This window comes from Macaca thibetana, chromosome 19, assembly GCF_024542745.1.
Source record: "Macaca thibetana thibetana isolate TM-01 chromosome 19, ASM2454274v1, whole genome shotgun sequence".
Lineage (NCBI taxonomy): Eukaryota > Metazoa > Chordata > Mammalia > Primates > Cercopithecidae > Macaca > Macaca thibetana.
The window spans coordinates 26,805,812-26,830,663 of record NC_065596.1 but is presented as its reverse complement, the minus strand read 5'-3'; the positions used below and the strand labels follow the sequence as shown (position 1 = coordinate 26,830,663).

Here is a 24,852-nt window from a genome sequence, read left to right as displayed (position 1 = left end):
CTCACCCTTTAGTCATAAGCTGAGGGGCCCCCAGGGCAAATATGTTTATTTACAAAATGCACACATCCTCCTTCCCAGCATGCACTGCCTGGGGAGAGGGCAGGGTCAGAGCCTCACACACCTGAGACCACAGAGACAGCAGGAGGGGCGGGGCCGGGGTGGGGCCAGGGCAGGGCCTGGGCAGGGCTGGAGGCTACCCTGGCCCCACCCCCCTCGCCATACCCAGCAAGTGGGTGGGGAATGGAGGGGCAGTACCCCTTCTCCACATCATGACCGCATATCCAGTCGGTTCATGTACTCCTGCAAGGCCTTCAGGCGTGCGTCTATTTCGGCCATGTCAGCCGCCTGGTGGTCCGAGCTGTACTCTGTGAGAGCAGGTGGGGGTATGGGGGACTGTGAGGGTCCTGAAGCCCCAGGGAGTTCCTGGGCCCAATATACCACTGCCCCCACTACCATTCCAACGGGTCCTGGGGCTGGGAGAGGGGATGTGGAGTCCCAGGCTCACCTTTGATGGGGACCCAGCCCCCAGAGTTGCCCAGAGATTTCTGGTGGCTGCACTCCACGGGGGTGGACTTCTGGTGATGGGGAAGGTGGGAAAGGGGGTCAGCCACTGTCCCTCTATTCCTGTCCCCCTAAATCCCACTGGAAATCCTGAGCCTAAGGACCTTGGGGAAAAATAAGGCCTGACATCTACTGGGTATTCATTATATGCAAAATAACCTCCTAATGTCCTCACAGAGCCCTCACCTCCCATGTGAGGTGATGCCATTACCATCCCCGGTTAACGGATAAACAAAAACTAAGGTACAGAGAGGCTAAAGAACTGCCTTGAATGATACAGCTGGTAAGAGGAGGAGTCTGGTTTCAAGACCTGACAGTGAGAAGCCAAAGCCCTAAAGAGCATCACATGCCTCCCATTATTCCTTCTCCAATCTAATGCTCTCAAAACATGCTGTTCCCAGGCCAGGTGCGCTGGCCCAGCCTGTAACTCCAGTGCTGTGGGAGGCTAAGGATGGCTTGAGGCCAAGAGTTCCAGACCAGCCTGGGCAACATAAAGAGACAATACTACCCCCTTATCCTGTCTCAACCTCACCCTCCCCCGCAAAAAAAGCCTAGTCCCAGCTACTCCGTAGGCCGAGGTGGGAGGGTCTCTCAAGCCCAGGAGTTAAAGGCTGCTGTGAGCTACAATTGCCCCCACTGCACCCCAGCCTGAAGGACAGAGCGAGAGCCACTCTTACACAAAAAAAGCCCTGTTGCACAGGCATTCAGAGTCGCCTCTGCCCCTGATCCCCAGGAAGGAATCACAGCAAATGAGGACAGCTGTGTTCCAGCGGTTTATGCTACCCCTTCTACTCACCGTATTGGACCCACTCCAGGGCGTTGGGCCGGGAGGCTTCCCACGGCGGCGGTGACCCCTGAGAAAAAGGAGTAACCAAGAACCAGTGGTGCGGAGGCTCCAGTATTCCCACCTCCCCGACCTTTGTGGCGGCCCCCAGGCTCCATCACCCAATTTCCCTGAAAAAGATTGTTTATAGTCTCTCCAGAAACCCTTTTGAGGTGATCCTTTTCCCATGTTCAAGTTTTACCCTCTGGAGAGCGACTCAGAAAAATCCTCCAAATCGCTGCAGGAGCTGGCAGACGAGCAGCGGCTGCGGAAACTATCCACTAGAGGGAGACGGAGGGCGTGAGCTCTGGCCCTCGCTGGCCCCGCCCAGTGCTCCCCAGGCCCTCCCAGCCCGCCCAGCCCCGCCCCGCCCGACCCGCCGGCCCCGCCCAGTGCCTCCCACCCCCGCGCAGTTCCTCCTAGCCCCGCGGCCCCGAGCTCCAGGCGGGTTACCTGAGGAGCTGCGGTTTCGGGAGCGGTTAGGGGCGTCCCCTCGGCCAGTCACGACAGCAGGGGCCCGTGTCTGGCGAGACCAGGAGACGGACGGACCGTCCCCGCTTCCCCCACTGCCTAATCGGTTCCGCTGCTGCTGCCTGGGAAAAAAGAAAGGAGACACTGGCCTGTACGCCCAACTCCTGCGGGCAAGGGTGTCGCTGCGCCCCAAAAGGTCACAGCCACGCCGGCGACCGCCCAAGGTGACGAGCCTAGGCGCGGAAAGCATGCAGAAACACAGACGAGGAGGTGGGACGGACGGAAGGCACAGCAGGCTGAGCCGGCAAAGCAGGCGGGGTATCCGGCGAGAAGCGAGCAGGTGGAAGGAGATGGGGACTGATGGTGGCGTGGAGAGATGAGCGCCCGGGAGCGGGCAAGGGCCAGGGACAGGGGCAGGTGAGGGAGGAAGGGGCACTGACTTCATCTTGATCTCTCTCTGCTTCCTTTCCTTGGCTTTCACAAAGGCCGTGGGGTCGAAGCGGAGCGCGCGACCACCTAGGACCACGTGGGAGAGGAGGCGGCTGGGTCCTGCGACGGGCCTTGGCAGCGCCAGTGCGTCCCCTCCCCACCGCAGGGCAGGGGCACAGACCTGTGGGCGAGGGTGAGGGGCGCGTAGGGCGGCCCCGACCCCGGCTTCCGCGGCCGCTCTCCCGGGATGAGGAGCGCGCGGCGCCGCGGCCTCGCGACGTGGAGCGCTCCCGGGACGATGAGGCCCGGTCCTCCCGCGCCGGGGACGGCTGCACCGGCGGAGTCCGCCTCCTGAGACCACAGGGGCAGCTGTCAGCTTCCCACCCGCCCCGACAAACTCAATCTCGAGACTCCTCCCCGACCGCACCTCCGAACCCTCAGGCCTACCCCATCAGCTCCTAGACGTGCACTCCTGGGCCCACGACCCTCATGATATCCTCCCCCTAGACCACACCCAAACTCCTAAAACACCCCTCTGTCATTTCCCTACATCCTTTCAACACACCCCCTTCACCAGACCCTTCTTTCTGGAGTCTTCCACAACTCCCCGGAAACCCTTCCCAATTTTCCACCACCCACCCCATAAATGCCAGCAGACCTCACCCTGATCCCACCTGCTGCGCCGCACCCTTTCGCACCAGGAGACCCTAGGGCCCAATCCCTTTCCCAGTCCCTCCTGAACGCCGCCTCAAGCCTGCGCATCTCCGCACAGCCCGGGTCCACCTAACCACCGCACCCGAATCCTGTCTGGCCTCCAGACGGGGTCCGCTAAGCCCCTCCTCCCCTTCAGCCCCGCCCCCTCCACCCTACCTGGCCCCGCCCCGCCTCCCTCACGCTCCGCCTCCTCACGCTCCACCCCCTCTCAGGCCCCGCCCATCCGCCCTAGAGCACCGCAGGCCTAGCCTCTCACCCCCTCTTGTACAATGCCAGCTCGCTGGTCAGCGTCTTCAGCCGGGCGCGCAGGCTCCGCTCCGATGCCTTCGCCTCCTCGAGCTGCCGGGAGGGGAGAGGGGCGCGAAGGTCCAGGCTGAGGCCGAGGCCCAGGCTGAGGCCAAGGTCCACGTCTCGCTGGCCGCTCCCGGGCCCCCGCTGCTCACCTCCTTGGCCAGACGGCGACAATCCTGGCCGCGACGGCCGGCCACCCTGTGCCCGAGCCCGCGCTCCTGCCGCAGCTCCAGCTCCAACCCGCGCACCAGCCCGCGCAGCGCCTCGGCCTCCTGGCGCGCCGCGCGCCCCGCCAGCGCCTCCTCGCGCGATCGGCCCAGCTGCACCTCCAGCTCCCGCTTCTCGGACGCCAGGCGCGACACCCTGGGGAAGACGGGGAGAGAGCGCTGGAGAGAGAGGCATGGCCCCATTCCCACGACTCCATGGGGGTGGGACGCCTCATCATTTCACCTCTCCGGAAGGGGGAACAGGGCTCCATCACTCTCAACTGCCCCCATGGGGAGGGGCAGGCTCCTATCATCTCCCCTATCGACGTGTGAGGAGGGATGTGGTCACATCACCCCCATCTACCCCAAGAAGAGGACATGACCCCACCACGCACAGGACGCACACACACTCCTCCCCTGGTGCGGGTGAAGGAGTGGGAACACAGCCATGTGAGTTCCAATTCTAAACGATTTCATCAATCTGTCCACACCCTGAAAGCCTAGCACTGCCTCCCTCCTCCTCCCACCTCGCCAGGCCAGTCTCCCAGTCACGAAATCCTCTGCAATACAAATGTGATCAGGTAACTACCACGCTCAAAACCCTTCCTTAAGAAAGTATATACACAAGGCTATTATTCATTGCAGCACAATCTGTAATAGCAAAAGAGTAGAAATAGCCAAAATGTACGTCAAAACAGAACTAACTGAATTTCTAATACATCTACTCAATTGAGTCACACAAAACTATAAAGAGAAAAGTAGAGGATCTCTACGTCCTGTCACCGAGTGACTGCTGTGACACAGTATGGTGCAGACAGTATGTTCAGAATGTCCCTTTTCGTAAAAGAAAGGAGAATTATAAATTACATGTTTATATTTTCAAAATTATATAATAGAATAAACCAAAATCTATGGGGGAAAAGGATTATTTATGGGGAAGGGGGAAATGAACAGAAATTGGACCTCTCTGGCTGGACAAAGTGGCTCATGCCTGTAATCTCAGCATTTTGGGAGGCCAAGGCAGGTGGATCACTTGAAGCCAGGAGTTCAAGACCAACCTGGCCAACATGACGAAACCCTGTCTCTACTAAAAATACAAAAATTAGCCTGATGTAGTGTCACATGCCTGTGATCCCAGCTACTCAGGAGGTTGAGGAACGAGAATCACTTGAACTCAGAAGGCAGAGTGCGCAGTGAGCTGAGATTGTGCCACTGCCGTCCAGCCTGGGAGACAAAGCAAGACCATATCTCAAAAAAATAAAGTCAGAAGTAAAGATAATTTTTAAAAAAAATTTTTTAAGAAATTGGACCTCTCTGAATGTACCCTCTTTTTCAGTTTTGATTTTGGAACTATAAAAATATTTTATATTAATTAATTAAATTTTAACAAATGCCATCCCAAAAATTTTAAAAGAAACTAGCCCAAACAGACCTGACTCTATATCAAAGTTGGTGGCACATTGGAGAATTATAGGAGGTAACTAAAACACATCATTTGAGCAAGTGGGATATAGCCTAAGGCCAAAAAGAACTATGAGGAAATCTTTTTTTTCTTTTTTGAGATGGAGTCTTGCTCTGTCACCCAGGCTGGAGTGCAGTGACACCATCTCAGCTCACTGCAACTTCTGCCTCCTGGGTTCAAGCAATTCTCCTGCCTCAGCCTCCCGAGTAGCTGGGATTACAGGTGCCCACCACCACCCCCAACTAATTTTTGTATTTTTAGTAGAGAAGGGGTTTCACCATGTTGGCCAGAATGGTCTCAAACTCCTGACCTCAGGTGATCCACCTGCCTCAGCCTCCCAGTGTGCTGGGATTACAGGCATGAGCCACTGCACCTGGCCCTGGAAATCGTAAACTTCATTCAAAATTCAATTATTAGTAATTACACTGGTATTGTTCAAGATAAAGCAAATAAATATGTTATTATCCCTAGAAACTAAGATTTTCATCACAAGAAAAGACATATAAGTAGGTCAGGTGTGGTGGTTCACACTTGTAATTCCAGCACTTTGGGAGGCCAAGGCAGACAGATAGCTTGAGCCTAAGAGTTTGACACCTGCCTGGGCAAATCCCCATCTCTACAAAACTTAGCTTGTGGCCAGGCACAGTGGCTCATGCCTGTTATCCCAGCACTGTGGGAGGCCGAGGCAGGCAGATCACCTGAGGTCAGAAGTTCAAGACCAGCCTGGACAATATGGTGGAACCCCCTTTCTACTAAAAATACAAAAAAAAAGTTAGCCGGGTCTGGTGGTGAGCACCTGTAATCCCAGCTACTCAGGAGGCTGAGGCAGGAGATCGCTTGAACCCAGGAGGCAGAGGGCAGAGGTTGCAGTGAGCTGACATGGTGCCACTGCACTCCAGCTTGGGTGACAGAACAAGACTTTGTCTCCAAAAAAAAAAAAAAAAAAAATTAGCTTGTCATGGTGCCATGTGCCTGTAGTCCCAGCTACTGGGAAGGCTGAGGCAGGAAGGTTGTTTGAACTCAGGAGTCTGAGGTGACAGTGAGCCGTGACTGCACTACTATACTACTGCACTCCAGCCTGAGTGATAGGGTGAGACTCTCTCTCTTAAAAAAAAAAAAAAAAAAAAAAAAAATTTAAAATTAAATTAAGTGCAAAAAGAGGGATACAACTAAACTATATTGTTTAGGGATGCGTAGTTTAGCTGGCAAAACCATAAGCAAATCAAATGAGTGAGATTAGGTGCATTTGGGAGCATGGTTAGAGCAAGAGGATCTCTCCTGGAAAAAGACATGCAGAGGCTAGGGGAAAATGACTACTTTCAATTTTTTTTTTTTTTCTTTCAGACAGAGCCTGCCTGTGTCACACCAGGCTGATCCCAGCTCACTGCAATCTTGAACCTGGGTTCAAGTGATTCTCCCGTCTCAGCCTCCCGCGTAGCTAGGGCTACAGGCATGCGCACTCTGCCCAGCTAAATTTTTGTATTTTTAGTAGAGACAGTGTTTCACCATGTTGGCCAGGCTAGTCTCAAACTCCTGACCTCAGGTGATCGGCCCACCTCGGCCTCCCAAAGTGCTGGGATTACAGGCATGGAACACCGCACCCGGCCTCGATTTCTTAACCTGGGTAGTTGTTACATGGGCGCTGGCTTTATGATAATTTGTGAAACTGTACATTTATATTTTATACTCTTTGGGGCGTATTATATTTCACAATAGGAAAGTTAAGTAGTGAAGTAGTGGGACTCTTGGGCAGGAGGGAGGGGTCCCATCCCAGAGATTCAGGTGTAAATGGTGTGTCTGGAGGAGTCAGGGCCTACCCTGGAACTCCTCACTGCTCACAGAATTTTTAAAAACAGAAAAATAGGCCGAGCGCGGAGGCTCATGCCTGTAATTCCAACACTTTAGAAGGCCGAGACAGGCGGATCACTTGAGGTCGGGAGTTCGAGATCAGCCTGGCCAACATGGTGAAACCCTCTCTCTACTAAAAATACAAAAATTAGCCGGGTGTGGCACATGCCTGTAATCCCAGCTACTCGGGAGGCTGAGGCAGGAGAATCGCCTGAACCCAGGAGACAGAGGTTGCAGTGAGCCGAGATCACCCCACTGCACTCCAGCCTGGGTGAGAGAGCGAGACTCGGTCTCAAAAAAGTAAAAAGAGGCCGGGCACGGTGGCTCAAGCCTGTAATCCCAGCACTTTGGGAGGCCGAGACGGGTGGATCACGAGGTCAGGAGATCGAGACCATCCTGGCTAACACTGTGAAACCCCGTCTCTACGAAAAAATACAAAAAACTAGCCGGGCGAGGTGGCGGGCGCCTGTAGTCCCAGCTACTCGGGAGGCTGAGGCAGGAGAATGGCGTAAACCTGGGAGGTGGAGCTTGCAGTGAGCTGAGATCCGGCCACTGCACTCCAGCCTGGGCGACAGAGCGGACTCCGTCTCAAAAAAAAAAAAAACCCCAAAAAACTAGCCGGGTGTGGTGGCGGACGCCTGTAGTCCCAGCTACTCGGGAGGCTGAGGCAGGAGAATGGCGTAAACCCGGGAGGCGGAGCTTGCAATGAGCTGAGATCCGGCCACTGCACTCCAGCCTGGGCGACAGAGGGAGACTCCGTCTCAAAAAAAAAAAAACAAAAAAAAAAAACTAGCCGGGTGTAGTGGCGGACGCCTGTAGTCCCAGCTACTCGGGAGGCTGAGGCAGGAGAATGGCGTAAACCCGGGAAGTGGAGCTTGCAGTGAGCTGAGATCCGGCCACTGCACTCCAGCCTGGGCGACAGAGTGAGACTCCGTCTCAAAAAAAAAAAAAAAAGAAAAAGAAAAACAAAAACAAATGGTGAATCTACAGGGCAGCCAGGGCACTGGCATTTTTCAAAGCTCCCGGGCAATTTGAGTGCATATCCAGAATGAACCACTGCACGGGCTGAAAGGCGGAAGAGAACTTTATAAAAGAGGGAGCCAGCTCTCAACAGCTGAAACCATCAGTCTCAACACAACCAAAGGAGGCATCTTGCCAAAACCTACCCGACATGTGATTAAACCTATATACGGTTAGCCACCACTTCACTGCAAGTACAGAGGACAGAGGAGGAGGACATTAAACACACCATGGCGATATAATCAGCAAAATCTATTTTTCATTTTTCCATCTGAGTATGCTTGCTAGGGAAAATTTCAGCAAAATCTAGACTGCAAAACTCTACAGGACAAATAACCTGATTTCTTCCACAAATAAGTAGCATGAAAAGTGGTGAAGGGGATAATTAAAAGAGATTTAAGAAATACATCAGCCAAGCTCAGTGGCTCATTCCTGTAATCCCAGCACTTTGGGGGGCCGAGGCAGGTGGATGGCTTGAATTCAGGAGTTCAAGACCAGCCTGGACAACATGGGCAAACCCTGTCTCTATAAATATATATATATATATATGTATATGAAAATTAGCTGGGCATGGTGGCATGTGCCTGTAGTCCCAGCTACTCAGGAGGCTGAGGTGGGAGAATCACTTGAGCCCAGGAAGTCAAGGATACAGCGAGCCGAGATCATACCACCACACTCCAGCCTGGGCAACAGAGCAAGACTGAAAAAAAAAAAGAAAAGAAAGACCTCAACAAACTGCAATGTGCAGCCATATTTAGATACAGGACGAATTCAAACCACTTGCAAAAAAGACACTTGAGAGGTGATCAGAGAAGTGTAAGTGTGAACGCATACGCAATGGGTTTCAGATGACATGATGGAATTTTTGTTAATGTTGTTGGACGTGATGACAGCACTTATATCCTTATATGTTAAAGATACACACTGAAGCTTTTACAGAGGAGATACGAAGACTGGGATTTGCTACAGGGCAGGGGGTGGCAGTACCTCAAACAAGATGGGCAAACGTGGGTAACTGTTGAAGCTGGGGGACAAGTACGTGCAAATTATACTACTGTTTACTTTTGTGGTGCTTGGAATTTTTCCTAATAAATCCTTCTTAAAATCTGTGGTTCCCCACACTCTCCAACAAGGAGCTTTCCTTTCTATTCAGCCCTTACCCACCTGACTTCTCCCTTCCTCACTTCCTGCCTCCCTCTCCCACAGGCTCCAGCCAGATGCAGTTCTCACCTCCCAGAACCTTCTCTCCTCCTTCTCCTGGCAAAAACCACTCCACTCATCCGGAAAGCCTACCTGCCCCTGATGTTCTCCGCTCTCCCAGCCCTCTGTACCTTTCCGTCCTAGCACCAACCCTGGCAGACCTGGCATGTAGAGGAGTGTCCGTTTCCCATGTGGATCCCACCTTTCTGGGGGCAGAGCCTCCACCTGTCTGGTTCACTGCACAGGACCCCAGGCTGCATGGCCGGGCGCACTGCATTCAACTCTATTCCACTTGTTAACAAGCTGGGTGGCCCTGGGCAGTTTCACTTCACATCTCTGAGCCTCAGACCATCTTTTCTCATCTGTGAAGAGGGACAATAATAAGAATGCCAGCCTGTTAGGCTGTAAGAATCTATTCACAGTGCTTAGACCATGTCTAGCATAATAAACATTAACCAGTGTCGGGCAGTGTGCCTGGCACAGCATGAACTCCATAAATGTTGGCTGAATGAAGGAATAAATCTCAGAACCTTTCCAAACTCCTTAATTCCTGGCTGGGAAGAGGAAGAGAAGCCACTGAGCACCGTTGGGATCTCAAGGCTTCTGTGGTTGGTTCCAAAGGGTGGAGGGCGCCACCTTGTGGCCATCCTGGGAAACACACATCCAGAAACACAAACCTAGAAACACACACACACCACCTGAGACAGAGCGTGCGCGCGTGCACACACACACACACACAGCCTGAGAGCAGATCCTGAGGATAAATTCTGGCCTCCCCACTGAGGCCTTCCTCGGCCCAGCAGTACACAGGCGAGCTCCTCCGAAGACCGTCGGGGTTCCCCAGCCCCGTGAGCTCCCATAAGGACTGGTCCTCCCGGTCAGCACTTAGAGCTCTGTCCTGGGCTTGCAGCCACAAACAGTGCAAACAGCTGGGAAAACAACAGAGGCTCGGCGCTGGCTGCCTGGATCTAAGGTCCAGCCTAGCCATATTACCCACTATGTGACCTGCACCAAGGTCCCTAACTTCTCTGGGCCTCCGTCAAACGGTGATAATAGCAGTGCCTACCTTATAGGGCGGCTGTGAGGATAAAATGAATTCAATCATAAAGCACAGAGCAGCCCTGGCATACAGTTAAATGTTCAATAATCATTAATTACTGGTGTTATTATTACTAAAAATATTATTAGTCCACAATGAGCCAGGCCTCTCCCCGGTAGCGATCAAGCCCCAGATTCACCTCCCCAACAGAACCGAGCACATGGCAGGCATGAATATATAGGCCAAAAGCCTTTGCTTCTTTCACTTCATTCATTCCCTTGTTCTCACCGCATTCCCATCTAGCACAAGGACTTTGCCCAGGCTGTTCCCTCTGCCTACACCACTTCCCCAGCCCCTGTGCCTGACCCACCCCACACCCCAGTGGAGTCCTGTGACAGCCTCGCATGGCACAGGCCCCCTGTCCTGCCCCAGGCATCTCCGTCTGTAATGATATACTCAGGTGGTTATATACTTAGCACCCATCTCCCCCAGGGCTGGGCACCACGTGAGTGGCAGGGACGGGGCTAGCACAGAAGGGGCACCCTGTGAAGGTGGATTCACCTACATAGAGCTCGACCTCCCCGCACCCTTGCACATGCTGCTCCCTCTGCCAAGAACACCCTTCCCATTCCAGGCAGGGTCAGGTCCCCACCCACTCTGAGCCTTCACTGTCTGCAAACACATCTGCCTCGCTCCCTGGACTGGCAGTCCCAGGAGGGCAGTGCCAAGATAGTCTTGGTCACCGCTCTGTCCCCAGCACCACCCAGCCCAAAGGTACAGAAGAGGGGCTCAGAGGCCTCGCGCAGTGGCTCATGCCTGTAATCCTAGCACTTTGGGAGGCCAACGCGGGCAGATCACCTGAGGCCAAGAGTTTGAGGCCAGCCTGACCAACAGGGCAAAACCCCTTCTCTACTAAAAATACAAAAATTAGCCGGACATGGTGGCACGTGCCTGTAATCCCAGCTATTTGGGAGGCTGAGGAAGGAGAATGGCTTGAACCCAGGAGGAGGAAGCTGCAGCGAGCCAAGATCGCACCACGGCACTCCAGTCTGGGCGACAGAGTAAGACTCTGTCGCAAAAAAAAATGAATAAATACATGGTGGGCAAAGGACAGTCATCCTCCCCACAGGGCCAAGCATGGGCCCTGCAGTGCATGATGGGAGGGCTCCAGGGCTCCCACCCGCCCCAGCTGCCCACCGCTCCGAGACTCACTGCTCCCGCAGGCGCCAGATCTCACTCTCCCGGGTGTCCCGAGTGTTCTGGCCGTCCAGCCCTTGCAGGCGGCCCAGTTCCTCCTTCAGTGACCGGATGATGCCCTGCAGAACCACGGGGTCTGGCTTGCCCTGGTACGGGAGGGGCAGCGGGTAGTGAATCCTGAGGAGGGGGGATTAGAACCGTGGCATCTCAGAGGCCAAGAATGCACCTGAGGGTAAACACCAGCCTCTAAGAGCCACAGAATGCGAAAACACACAGTTCCAAAAACTGCACCATCCTAGGGGCTTATGAGCACATCCTCAAGGCCCCTTCCTTGTTCCAGTCACCACCTCTGAAAGTCTCTTATATAACAATTTGGAAACCACTGGGATTGGCAGCCCTGGTGTAGTCTGGGGGAACTTCCTTGTCACACGCTGCTGATGAAGGGAACGCTGGTATCATGTTACTTGCAGCCAAACACAATCCTAATTCAGATGCCACAGTGGGGGATTCTGGTTGGCCTGGCCTGGGTGACCCCAGCTTGGCTGGGGAAAGGTGGGCCATTGTGATTAACAGCCTCATGAGATGCTATTCACAGAGGATTGGTAACTTCCCACTAAGAAATCCAGTGGTTACCAACACATGGGGCAGACACGGTCACCCAGCTACACAACTGCCATTCCCAACTCCCTTGCTGCCTCCCCCTATAAAGGCTAGAAAGCCAGATATTCATTTTCCCAGCATCCCTTGCATGTGACCACTTCTGGCCACATATTACAGGAAATCTGTTGGGAGTCTTCTGAGAACACGTTTCTTTTCCTGATGAAAACAGCAGATGCAATTAATAAACTCAGTCCTGTCCCTCTTCTTCCTGCCTTGATATAGATGCAATGTCTGGAAGATCCAGCAGCTATTTTGTGGCCATGAAGAGATAAAGATGAAGTCAAAAGGCCAAGCCGGGCGCGGTGGCTCATGCCTGTAATCCCAGTGCTTTTGAGAGGCTGAGGCGGGAGGATCACTTAAGGCCAGGAGTTCGAGACCAGCCTGGGCAACATGATGAAACCCCATCTCTACTAAAAATACAAAAATTGGCCAGGCACAGTGGCTCACGCCTGTAATCCCAGCACTTTGGGAGGCCGAGGCGGGCGGATCATGAGGTCAGAAGATCGAGACCATCCTGGATAACATGGTGAAACCCCGTCTCTACTAAAAATACAAAAATTTAGCCGGGCGTGGTGGCGGGTGCCTGTAGTCCCAGCTACTCGGGAGACTGAGGCAGGAGAATGGCGTGAACCCGGGAGGTGGAGCTTGCAGTGAGCCGAGATCGCACCACTGCACTCCAGCCTGGGCGACAGAGCGAGACTCCGTCTCAGGAAAAAAAAAAAAAATTAGCCAGGCATGGTTGTGGGCTCCTATAGTCCCAGCTACTCTGGAGGCTGAGGCACAAGAATTGCTTGAACCTGGGAGGTAGAGGTTGCAGTGAGCCAAGATTGCACCACTGCACTCCAGCCTGGGTGAACCAGTGAGACACCATCTCCAAAAAAAAAAAAAAAAAAGCCAACACATTAACAATGGTAAAGGGGAGAAAAAAAAAGAAAGAGCTTGAGTCCCTAGTGAACTGTTGCACAGGTGGCAGCCACCTACCTAGACATCTTGTTATGTGATGCATTGTTTGTTTAGGATACTGGTGATGGTTATTCTGCTACTTGTAGCCAAACACAATACTAAATGATACAAATCCCAACAGGTGAGATTCCCAAGGCAAGGCTTAACCAATGTCACCTTGCCCGGGTGCCAGGACTTCCTAAGATCCACCCACACGCTCTCCCACCCCGCCTACCAGCCTGGCCCTGGAGCCAGTCCCTTCTCCCCACCTGTCAAACTCCACAGAGTAGATGAGGATCAGGTAGCGCTTGGAGTTGAGCTGGGCCGATCTGGGGGCCAAGGAGCCTGGGCGGCCCCCCATCTTGCGGTTCCGCAGGGACTCCAGGTCTGTGTAGGTCAGCAGGTCCAGAGTGACTGACTCACTACTCTGTCAGGAGAGGAGAGGAGGAGCTGCCACGGCACCCGCTACCACCACACTGAGGGCACCTAGCACACACCTGGGCCACAGCCCTTCCTGTTCTCTAGGCGGGCTAGCATTTCCTATGCAAAGGCTGGCGATCAACATGGCCCTGTCCCAGGGCAGACACAAGGACTTCATCAAAGGGAGAAACCAGAAAGAACCTAAATGCTCAACCACAGAGAACAGCTTAGACCTGTGACTCTCCGAGTGCTGTCTCCAGATCCCTGGGGGGGTCCCCGAGACCCTTTCGGGGATGTCCACTGAGGTCAAAGCTACTTTCATAATAATACAAAGATGTCATTTGTCTTTGGCACTGTGTTGACATGTGTGCAAATGGTACAAAAGCAATGGTGGGAAAAACTGCTGGTGCCTTAGCAGAAACCAAGCTCCTGGCACCGAATGACACTGGAGGTTACTGTATCTCCCCAGTCTCAGCGGGGGGCTGGGCAAGAGAAACAAACAAGTAAATAAGCAAATCAACCATAAAACACAGGAAATGAAACATCGGAATGTTCTCGATGAAGCAGTAAAAATTATTAATTTTATTGAATCCAGCTCCTAGAGGACACATCTCTTTATTATGTTGTGCAAGAAAATGGGAAGTACACATCAAGTACTTCTGTGCACGCCAAAGTATGACGATGGTCTCAGGAAAAAGCGATTCTGCATCTGAGTTTTGAGCTAAATTAGCCGTTTTTCATGGAACACTATTTTTACTTGAAAAAAAAAAAAAAAAAAACGACTGACAGACAAAACTATGGTTATTTAGACTTGGGCTATCTGGCAGACATTTTCTCAAAAATGAACAAAGTGAGCCTGTCACTTCAAGAGAAAAAGCTAACAGAATGTCTTGCCAATAACAAAATTCAAGCTTTCCACTTAAAATTAGAATTTTGGAAAACCTGTACCTTCCACTGGGTGTTTGATAGCTTCTTGGTGTTCACAGACTTTCCTGGGGAGATCGGTGAGGATATTAACAAATGTGACTTCTGGATACTATATAAGGCAATGTGTCAACATTTGAAAAATCTGCGCAACTTAGTGAACCAAGATTTTCCAAATGACCAATGCATGATGTTACAGAGTCATCCACAGGTAAAAAAAGATCCATGCAAAATGCAAGATAAGTCAGTGGAATTTAAGGTAACAATACAAAAAGTTCACTGATGAGGATGCAGATTCCACACTGCAACTAACCTTCAAGAAACTATCGCTTGTCCAGGCGGGCGCGGTGGCTCACACCTGTAATCCCAGCACTTTGGGAGGTCGAGGCAGGTGGATCACTCGAGGCCAGGAAGTCAAGACCAGCCTGGCCAAGATGGCAAAACCCCGTCTCTACTAAAAATACAAAATTAGCCGGGCATGATGGCACATGCCTGTAATTCCAGCTACTCGGGAGGCTGAAGGACAAGAATTGCTTGAACCCGGCAGGCAGAGGTTGCAATGAGCCACTATCGTGCCACTGCACTCAAGCCTGGGCGACAGAAACGGTGTCTCAAAAAAATAAATAAATAAATACAAAAATTAGCCGGGCATGGTGGGCACGCCTATAGTCCCAGCTACTTGGGAGGCTGAGGCATGAGAATCACTTGAACCCAAGAGGCGGAGGTTGTAGTGAGCTGAGACTGTGCCACTGAGTCTGGGCAACCGAGAAAAACTCTGCCTCAAAAAAAAAAAAGAAAAAGAAAGAAAGAAAAAAGATATCTAAATACCACTCAACCCCGTCACTCTAAGTTCTAACCTTCTTTTTTTCCCCCGATTATTACTTTTTAGGTTGGGCACTGTGGTTCATGCCTGTAATTGCAACACTTTGGGAGGCCAAGGTGGGTGGATCACCTGATGTCAGGAGTTCCAGACCAGCCTAGTCAACATGGTGAAACCCCATCTCTACTAAAAACACAATAAATTAGCCAGGCATGGTGGCGGGCACCTGTAATTCCAGCTACTCAGGAGGCTGAGGCAGGAGAATCGCTTGAACCTGGGAGGCGGAGGTTGCAGTGAGCTGAGATCCCACCACTGCACTCCAGCCTGGGCAACAAGAGCGAGACTCCATCTCAAAAAAAACAAATAAACAAACAAACAAAAACAAGCAGGTTGCAGAATACCTTGGAAAATAGATAAACTATATATAATTACAGGTCTGCAAATACATACACACACACACACACACATATACATACATGCAGGTATTTGGAAACAAATAGAGACATGGAGAAATGGCTGGAGTGATTTTCACCGAAATATTAACAGAAGCGAGTTTTAGGGATGGAGTGATTTTTTACTTTCTTCTTTGTATTTCTCTGTGACCTGAATTTTCTACATGAGAATAACTATCATTAAATTCAAAATGAACCATTTACATTTGGCAAAAGAAGAAAACGATTGCCCTCTTCCCACGATGAAAGAAGAGGTAGAGGGTCTGATACAATCAGTTGGGCATCAACCCCCCAGGAACCTGGAAGACAGAACCCCCCTCCCACCTGCACCCGCCACCCCGGGCCCTACCTGAGTGAGGGCTGACTCCAGCATATGACAGAAGATGTTGAATTGTTTGAAGTTCCCTGTCTTGTGAGTCAAATCTTCAATGACTGGGTGGGGAAAAAAGTCTCTCCTGAGGTCTGACGGCTTGCCCAGCCCCAGGGCAAGGCATCTAAGCTCTCCAACTCTACCCACCTCCAGTGTCTCTGGCTTGAGCACCAAGACCTACATCCCTCCCCACACTGGAGAGCTTCTGGAGCTAAACTCTGCTCTCTGGTGGGTTTTATAACCACATAGAAGAGGCGGGTGGGCAGGATTCAGGGTGGCCTCATCTTCTGGGAGAAGCTGATCCCAGGAGAGGAAAAGTGAGCCCACCCCAGGCAGGCACACTCACAGCCAGCATCGAACTCGCCCCGCCACTGGTCAGCCGTCATCCGGTCCTCCACCTCCAGCTCCAGCACCTGCCCAGAAACCATCACCCGCACGGCATGCTCCACACCCCGGAAGACGTAGTCCACCTGCAGGCCGGCCGGCTGGTCCATGGTCAAGGTTGCTGGAGAAGGGGATGAGAGAGAAACCCAGAGGAGCTGAGAGCCCAGGCTCATGAGTTGGAAGGCCAGGCCTCATATCCTGGCTCCATCATTTACCAGCTGTGGCATCCTGAGAAAGTGAATTCACCTCTCTGTGCCTCAGTTTCTTCATCTGGAAAATGGGTATAACCATGGCACCAACCTCGTGGACTTATTGTGAGGATTACACTGGGCAATATGTATAAAAGCTCTTGGTACTGTGACCTGCAGGCTGCTGTGTCCAATACATGCTGGATACTAGAAATACGTGATTGCCAAGCCAGGCGTGGTGGCTGACACCTGGTATCCCAGCACTTTGGGAGGCTGAGGCAGGAGGATCGCTTGAGCTCAAGAGTTCAAGACCAGCCTGGGCAATGTGGTGAAACCCCATCTCTACTAAAAATACAAAAAAATTGCCAGGTGTGGTGGTGTGTGCCTGTGGTCCCAGCTACTTGGGAGGCTGGAGGCAGAGGTTGCAGTGAGCTGTGATCTTGCCACTGCACTCCAGTCTGGGTGACAGAGACCCCAACTCAGTTAAGAAAAGAAAGAAAAGAAATAAAGAAATACATGATTGCCAACAAAAGAATCATGATTAATATTAGCATTACTTTATTAAGTCTTATTATATATTTATTATTGATTCATTCATTCATTCATTCATTCATTCAGCAAACATTTGTGGAGAAAAGTCAAGCTGGAAAGAGAGACGAGGGTATTGGAATAGGATGAGCCAAACTTTTAAAACGGGGTCAGAGCAGGCCAGGTGCAGTGGCTCAGGCCTGTAATCCCAGTACTTTGGGAGGCCGAGGCGGGTGGATCATGAGGTCAGGAGTTCCAGACCAGCCTGGTCAACAATGATGAAACCCCATCTCTACTAAAAATACAAAAAAAATTAGCCAGGTGTGGTGTCCCACGCCTGTAATCCCAGCTACTCGGGAGGCTGAGGCAGGAGAATCGCTTGAAGCCAGGAGGCGGAGGCGGCAGTGAGCCGAGATCGTGTCACTGCGCTCCAGCTGGAATACAGAGAGACTCCATCTCAAAAAGTAAAATAAAATAAAGTCTAATATCAGAAAATATAATATTGTGAGGCAAAAAAAGATGATCCCTGAAACTCCAGGTAAGGGATTTTTAACCTTTTTAGAGTCCTTGAGCCTTTGAGAATCTAATGAAATTTCTGAGCCTTCCACAGATAAATGAATAGTCCCACAACCTTTTGCAAGTTCATTTCAGGGGCTCCCAAATTACCACCCGCCAGGCCCATCCATAGATCTCTTTTCTCAGAGGCCCAAGGGCAACGGCCTGGGCCCTAGACATTCTGACAGACACCTCTCTCTGGATCACAGCTCTTAACTTCATTTGGGAGAAGAGTGCTTTGGAAGGGCTGATGAATTCGAGGACCCCCTTCCCCTGGAAAATTCACACTCTGGCAATTGTGCTTTCATTCTCTGGTGGTTCATAAGTCCAGGTTAATAATTTCTATCTCGGCCGGGTGCGGTGGCTCACACCTGTAATCCCAGCACTTGGGGAGGCCAAGGAGAGTGGATCATTTGAGGTCAGGAGCTTGAGACCGGCCTCGCCAACATAGTGAAACCTCGTCTCTACTAAAAATACAAAAATTAGCTGGGTGTGGTGGCAGGCACCTGTAATCCCAGCTACTTGGGAGAATTGCTTGAACCCATGAGGTGGAGGTTGCTGCACGCCGTCGTGCCCTTGCACTCCAGCCTGGGTGACAGAGCAAGATTCTGTCTCAGAAAAAAAACAAATAAATAAAAAATAATAATCTCGATCTCGCTGCAAACAAATTGCTGCACATTTCAACATATCCCACATCCCCTGATCCCAATGCAGTGAGTGGCAGAGCTGGCCCCGCCCCACTGGGTGTCCTAAACCCCGCCCATCAACCCGACCCCCTACGGCTCCCAGAACCAATCAGCGGCGACGCCGCCGGGTTACCAAGGCGTAGGAGGCACCCACGCAACTGAACACCTGAGGAGCCGCACAGCATCACCGCCCCCACTTGTGGTCCCCAACTCCCGGGAGGAGACCGCACAGAGGAAGGGGGCGCGCCACACCGCATCCCCGCCGCCAACTCCCCCTTCCCCACTGCCCGGCAGAAACCCCCCATATCCACCCCGCGAAGACCAGCCCCTTTCGGCATCCCACGGCCTTATCCTTAGCCCCCACCCCGCCCTCATCCCAGACATTGAGCCCCCGAATACTCTGCCTAAACTCAATTCCCCTTGCACACTTACACCTCTCTCACCTCCACAAACTTCACCGGCTGCCCGGCCCCATCCCCTCCTCTAGGCATATCCTAAGCGCTCAGTAACTGCTGATGGAATAAATCCCACACCCGTGCCCGCTCCACACGGCCTCCTTGACCCCAGCTGCCCGTTACTTGTCCCCCAGATGGCCACGGAATTCTGGGCTCCCTCTCCCCTCTTCTCTGCAGAACCTCCCACTCCACATATTCCAGCCCAACCCTCATGCTACATTCCCCAGAAACCAGCCCCCTCTCTCCCGTCCAAAGCCCCTTCATTCCATCCTGCTCTCCCAGATTTGGGGGCAGGGAGGCAGCCGCACTCTCCTCCCTACACCAGCCAACCACGGTCTCCTAGGGCTCCCGCATATTGAACTTCAATGCACCCCGTTATTCCACCTGCATTCTTCCCGCATATTTGCTCAAGGTTCTGCTCCACACACCCCACTTTCAGCCTGTATTCCATCACCTCCATATTTCACCTGGATTCTGTTCCCTCTCAAATTGCTTGTAACCCCACCCCCCACCCCCACTCCACCCACACACACATTGTCCACTTCTCTTCCCTTTGGAGAGCCCTCTCTGAACAACCCCTCCTCCCCACTGACCCCACCACCACCGCCACTTCTAGGATTCCCCGGACCCTGAGCCCTCTCTCCCCTCCCACCGCTGACCCTGTCCCTCTACCTGCATCCTCCATCCTTGCTTCGGAATGACCAGTGGCTCATCCTGGTGGCTGATTTCATTCCAGTCCTGAGCCTCTCCCAGCTAGCTCCTCTTCTCAGCCTCTGCCTCCTTCCTGACCTCACGCATCCCAGCGGTGCCTTCGAGGCCCCGCCCTCACCAACCCATGACGTCACCACCCCATCCCTGCGAGCACTGTGCGGCTGCCCCCCAGGCCCCATCCTGGCCCACACACCTGACCCAGTTCTCGGGCCTCATGACATCACGGCGCCGGCACACTTCAACTGAGTGTTTCAGCCCCCAGTTCTCTCCCTCTCATCATTCACTAGGATGACCCCTTTCCTCTCCAGTGTTACATCACCACCCCTGGCTCCACCTTCCAAATGGCTCTCCCCGGATAGCTCACAGATTTCACAGCTCTTACCCCGGGGCCGGAGCTGAAAACTCTCCACGCTGCGCTCACCAAAGACAAATTTACATCACTACCTCCCATACCAGACATGGGCAAATCACTGCCCTTGGCAGCCCCCACCTGATGGCTGTTTCCCCACACTCTGCAGCTCCCCACCACCACCAACACATATTCCAGCCCAGCCATACCCTAGCTGGGCTCTCCCCTGCAGCAGACCTCCGCCCCACATTCACACACGTGGCCTGGCCTTGATGACCCCCTTCCCGATCCCATTCTGACCTCACCTCCCCACCACATGGGTGAATTGAGGCTGGATAGAACTCCCCCTTCACTGCCCCAGAATACAGACCAAAGCCTTCCACATTGTCCCCATGGAATGTAGAGACAGAAAAGCCCTCTGGGGAACCAAGCAATGAAATCTCTACAGTGTACACTGCGGCACCCCAGTTCCCCCTGGGGCATCCAGACTCCCTCTCCCTCTGTCTCTCAAAGGCGTTTTGCCTTAGATAAGAACCATGCACACTTACTAACCCAATGAATGACTCACCCTAAATTCTGCTCTCTGCTGGGTATTATGACCATCCCCATTATACAGAGGATAAAACTGAGGCTTGTCTAGGATCCCACAAAGAAGGACAGAAACATTCGTCCTCCTTCCCCTTACCAGCTGCCCTTCCCTGACCACCTCCTGTTTCCTGCCAGAACTAACCCAAATGCGGCCTCACACCTTAAGCATAGCACATGCTGCACACTGGGTACTTCTGCGTTCAGATTCCAGCTGCCTTTATCCTTCGTGTGTCCTTGGGCAAAGCACTTGCCCTCTCTGGGTCTTCCCCCATCAGTAAAGTGGGATAATAAGCGCTCCTACCTTACAGGGTTGCTGTGGAATTAAACTATTTAATGTATATAAGGTGCTTCAAACAGTGTCTGGCACTCCCTGTTACCATCTGTGTGATCTGTTGATTATGTGACAGACCAGGAGCCCGTGAGGGGCAGAGCCATTTTAATCCATCTTGTATCTTCAGGGACTGCTTGTGAATTTAATGGGAGATGCCAGGAAATGGGGTTCTAGGCACTGGGGATACAGCCAAGGTTTTCTCCCCTCAGCTCATTCCCTGTCCTCCTCCAGGTCTCAGCTCCAGCCCCCTCTCCTGCACTGCAGGAAGCCCTCCCTGACTCCCAGGCTGGGCCAGGAGGTGTCTCAATCACCACAGTGGCCCTAGCAAACTCCGCACCAGCTAACAGTGTTTCCCACAGTGATGGCCAGGGAACATAATCCTTACCACAAGTGCTTCTGAAAATGCAGCTTCCTAGGTCGGGTCCCAACCATACATGAGCAGAAACCCTGGGGGTGGGCCCAGGAATCTGCATTTCCTCCAAATTCCTTCAGACACTAAAGCTTCCTTCTGCCCTTGGGTGCCACAATCTGTCCAGTTTATTCCCCCACCTCTGACCCCACCACCCCACACGGGACCCTCCTAGTTCAGCAACCCCGCCCCATATCACCCTCACCAAGGATGGTGAGGATGGTACAGGAGAAGCAACACTTTTTAAACACCATGTGCTCTTCCAGGTGCCAGTTCCATATTCACATGGAGTCAGACACTCTAGTGGGGAGGTCCAAAAAGCCCAGTGGATATAAACCAACAATAATTGATGTGAGGGCCAGGCGCGGTGGCTCATGCCTGTAATCCCAACACTTTGGGAGGCTGAGAAGGTTAGATCACTTGAGGTCAGGAGTTTGAAACCAGTCTGACCAAGATAGTGAAACGGCATCTTTACTAAAATTACAAAAAATAGCCAGGCGTGGTGGTGTACACCTGTAGTTCCAGCTACTTGGGAGGCTGAAACAGGAGAATCACTCGAACCTGGGAGGTGTAGGTTGAGTGAGCTGAGATGGTGCCACTGCACTCCAGCCTGGGTGACAGAGGGAGACTCCATCTCAAAAAATAATAATAAGCTGGGCGCGGTGGCTCACGCCTGCAATGCCAGCACTTTGGGAGGCCAAGACGGGTGGATCACGAGGTCAGGAGATCAAGACCATCCTGGCTAACACGGTGAAACCCCGTCTCTACTAAAAATACAAAACATTAGCCGGGCATGGTGGCAGGTGCCTGTCGTCCCAGCTACTCAGGAGGGTGAGGCAGGAGAATGGTGTGAACCTGGGAGGCAGAGCTTGCAGTGAGCTGAGATCACACCACTGCACTCCAGCCTGGGTGACAGAGCGAGACTCCATCTCAAAAAAAAAAAAAAAAAAAAAAGTAATAATAATAATAATAATAGGCCTGGTGCTGTGGCTCACGCCTGTAATCCCAGCACTTTAGGAGGCTGAGCTGGGCGGATCAACTGAGGTCAGGAGTTCGAGACCACCATGGCCAACGTGGCAAAACCCCGTCTCTACTAAAAATGTAAAAATGAGCTGGGCATGGTGGCATACACCTGTAATCCCAGCCAGTTGGGAGGCTGAGGCAGGAGAATGACTTGAACCCAGGAAGTGGAGGCTACCGTGAGCTGAGACTGCGCCACTGCACTCGAGCCTGGGTGACCAAGCAAGAGTCTGTCTCAAAAATAATACTAATAATAATCTATGTCAGGTAGTTGTGTTATGAACAAAAATAAAACCAAGTGAGGGGCCACACGGTGACAGGAGTTATTTTAGCTTGAGTAGTCAGCAAATGCCTGGCTGTGAAGCTGACATCTGAACGGAGACCTGAAAGAGGTGTGGGAGAAGCCACGCAGACACCTGAGAAGACCTGATTCAGAAGGAGAGGACAGCGAGTACAAAGGCCCTGAGGTGGCAGTGCGTTCGGGGACAGCGAGTACAAAGGCCCTGAGGTGGCAGTGCGTTCGGGGACAGCGAGTACAAAGGTCCTGAGATGGCAATGTGTTCGTTATGTTCAAAGGACAGCAAGGAGGCCAGGGTGGTTGCAGCAGAGTGAGCCAGGGGACTGAGAGAGGTGACGGGAGTTGAGGGGAGGGAGGAGGAGGAAACCAATAGGTCGGGGCCTCGTGGATATGGTGAAGACTTCTGCGGTGTAAGGTGGGAGCCAGGACAGGATTTGAAAGGAGGAGCAACCTGACCTGACTTCTGTTCTACTAGGATCCCCCTAACAGTGAGAGGCAGGGAGCCCACCTGGAAGGCCACTGCAACAGACCAGATAAGAGCAGGGGACAACTTAGGCCAGAGTGGTAGCAAATGAGCTGGTGAGGCGTGGTTGGATTCTGGATGTGTTTTGAAAACAGAGCTAATGCGATCTGCTAGACCATATATAAGTGAGACAAAAGGGAGGAATGAAGAACACTGCAAGCTAGGCGGGCACCATGGCTCACACCTGTAATCCCAACACTGCGGGAGGCTGAGGCAAGTGGATCGCCTGAGGTCAGGAGTTCGAGACCAGCCTGGCCAACTTAGTGAAACCCCTTCTCTACTAAAAATACAAACAATTGGCAGGCGCCTGTAATTCCCTTGAACCCGGGAGGCGGAGGTTGCAGTGAGCCGAGATAGCGCCATTGCACTCCAGCCTGGGCAACAAGAGCAAAACTCTGTCTCAAAACAAAGAGAACACTCCAAGCTTCTTGATCTTAGTACCTGGCAGGATGAATGTGCCATCAACTGGGTTTGGAGGTTGAAAGGAAGAAACCTCAAGTTTGGTTTGGGACAAGTTTATGTCTGAATGTCAGATGAACTTCCAAATAGAGAAGAGTCGGCCACGATATGAGTCTGGAGTTCAGGGCAGAGATCCAGGCTGGAAATACACAGCTGGGAGTTCTCATTAGATAAAGAGGGTGAAGCTAGCCAATAGTATAGAAAGAGATGAGGTCATTCTACCGATGATGAAGCTGAGGCACAGAAGGGTTAAACAACTCGCCCAAAGCCACAGATCAGTGGCAGAGCCAGGATTCAAATTCGGGATTCAACCCGACGCCACAGCCCACACTTTTAACCATCAGTAGAGTAAGTTTAAGAGTTAATTCACCTAAAACACTTGGCAGGTGCACAGCACGTAGTAAACGCCACAGGCATAATAGGGCTTCATATCTCTTTAAAGTACATCCTTATCCCTGGAGGTCTCCTTCCCTCCCTTCCTCAATATTGCTTCTTCCCACGACTCTCACCCAAATCAAAGCTTGTAAATCACAGTGCGCTGTAATGACCCCCTGCCTTAAAACCTCCTACTAAATCGCCACGCTGCATTTCAAGGGCATCTGTATATTCTACCATCTGCTGTCTCCTGCTTTACAACTTTCCCCATTGAAGACCCTCCTGCGATATACAGATCACCCCCAACTCACACGCTGCGCTCAGTCTTACAACACCTCAATCAAGCACCTACCCTTGTTAAAGGGCACCCTCCCTCCTGATTCCGACAAGGCCGGGTCAGCTGCCCACCGCAGGCCACTCTCCCCAGAGAGAACCCCCTCCCCTCCCCCCAAGACCTCCACCACGGCCCGCGCACCCGCCACTCCTGCTGCCTCTCACCTTCTCCACTGGCAACCCTCCTCGCGAGCGGTTCAACTGACGAAGCTCCAGCCCCGCCCCAGGATCCTGCGTTCTCGCTTCTGATTGGTCATGGCTTACAAGCAGCCAAGTTTCCATTAGCCAAAAGAGACACCCGTCACTCTGTCCCGCCCCAGAGGAGAACCCGCCCTCCAAAGCTTCCAATTGGCTAACTTGGAAGAGGAGTTCCGAACCATTTTGAGGGAAGCACCTACCGTCGGGCTCTTCTCTAATCACTACTGGTTAATAATGCTGCCAGTCATACAAAAGGGTTGTTCCCCAGAGTGGAAGGGAAAGAATCCCGGAAGCAGCCCCTTGGCTCCGCTTATTACCCGCTAAGGGAGAGTAGGCCGCGCCCACGTGGTGGAGAGGGCCTGGAAGGGAGAGCCGGGTGTGCACGCGCCTGGGGAGATAGTGGCCGCGGCTCCGGAAACTGGGGAGTGGTCTCAGCATAAAGACAGGTTGAGATTTGTCATCGCTCGGTGCATTCCAAACCTGCACTAAGCATTTTGCAGGCCTTGGCTTGTTTAAACTTTATAATTAGCCCTGCAGAGTTGTTATGATTTCCATTTTACCACTAAGAAAACTGTCTCAGGGGGGTACAGCCACTAGCCCGGGATCACTCGGC

The 24,852-nt window shown here is 52.4% G+C and overlaps 3 protein-coding genes across 4 annotated transcripts in view; 2 read left to right on the top strand and 1 right to left on the bottom strand.

The window, feature by feature from the left end:
• Positions 1-24,852, top strand: part of SYMPK (symplekin scaffold protein) — a 278,017-nt gene that overhangs the window by 58,536 nt on the left and 194,629 nt on the right. The window lies entirely within an intron of this gene.
• The window catches only part of CCDC8 (coiled-coil domain containing 8), a 323,648-nt gene that overhangs the window by 266,425 nt on the left and 32,371 nt on the right, over positions 1-24,852 (top strand). The gene's annotated exons all lie outside the window — the stretch shown is intronic.
• Positions 29-24,260, bottom strand: CCDC61 (coiled-coil domain containing 61). 2 transcript variants are annotated; one of them, XM_050772208.1, is made up of 14 exons: positions 24,207-24,260; positions 16,196-16,354; positions 15,829-15,911; positions 13,133-13,290; positions 11,277-11,438; positions 3,442-3,652; positions 3,255-3,337; positions 2,466-2,635; positions 2,296-2,371; positions 1,838-1,977; positions 1,587-1,665; positions 1,358-1,415; positions 506-575; positions 29-365 (listed from the first exon to the last, which is right to left on the bottom strand). In XM_050772208.1, the coding sequence occupies exons 2-14, from the start codon at positions 16,341-16,343 to the stop codon at positions 268-270; spliced, it is 1,536 nt and encodes a 511-aa protein (XP_050628165.1). In that variant the 5' UTR covers positions 16,344-16,354; positions 24,207-24,260; the 3' UTR covers positions 29-267. The 2 variants fall into 2 exon arrangements, with proteins under 2 accessions (XP_050628165.1, XP_050628164.1); XM_050772207.1 differs by lacking the exon at positions 24,207-24,260 and adding an exon at positions 19,318-19,648.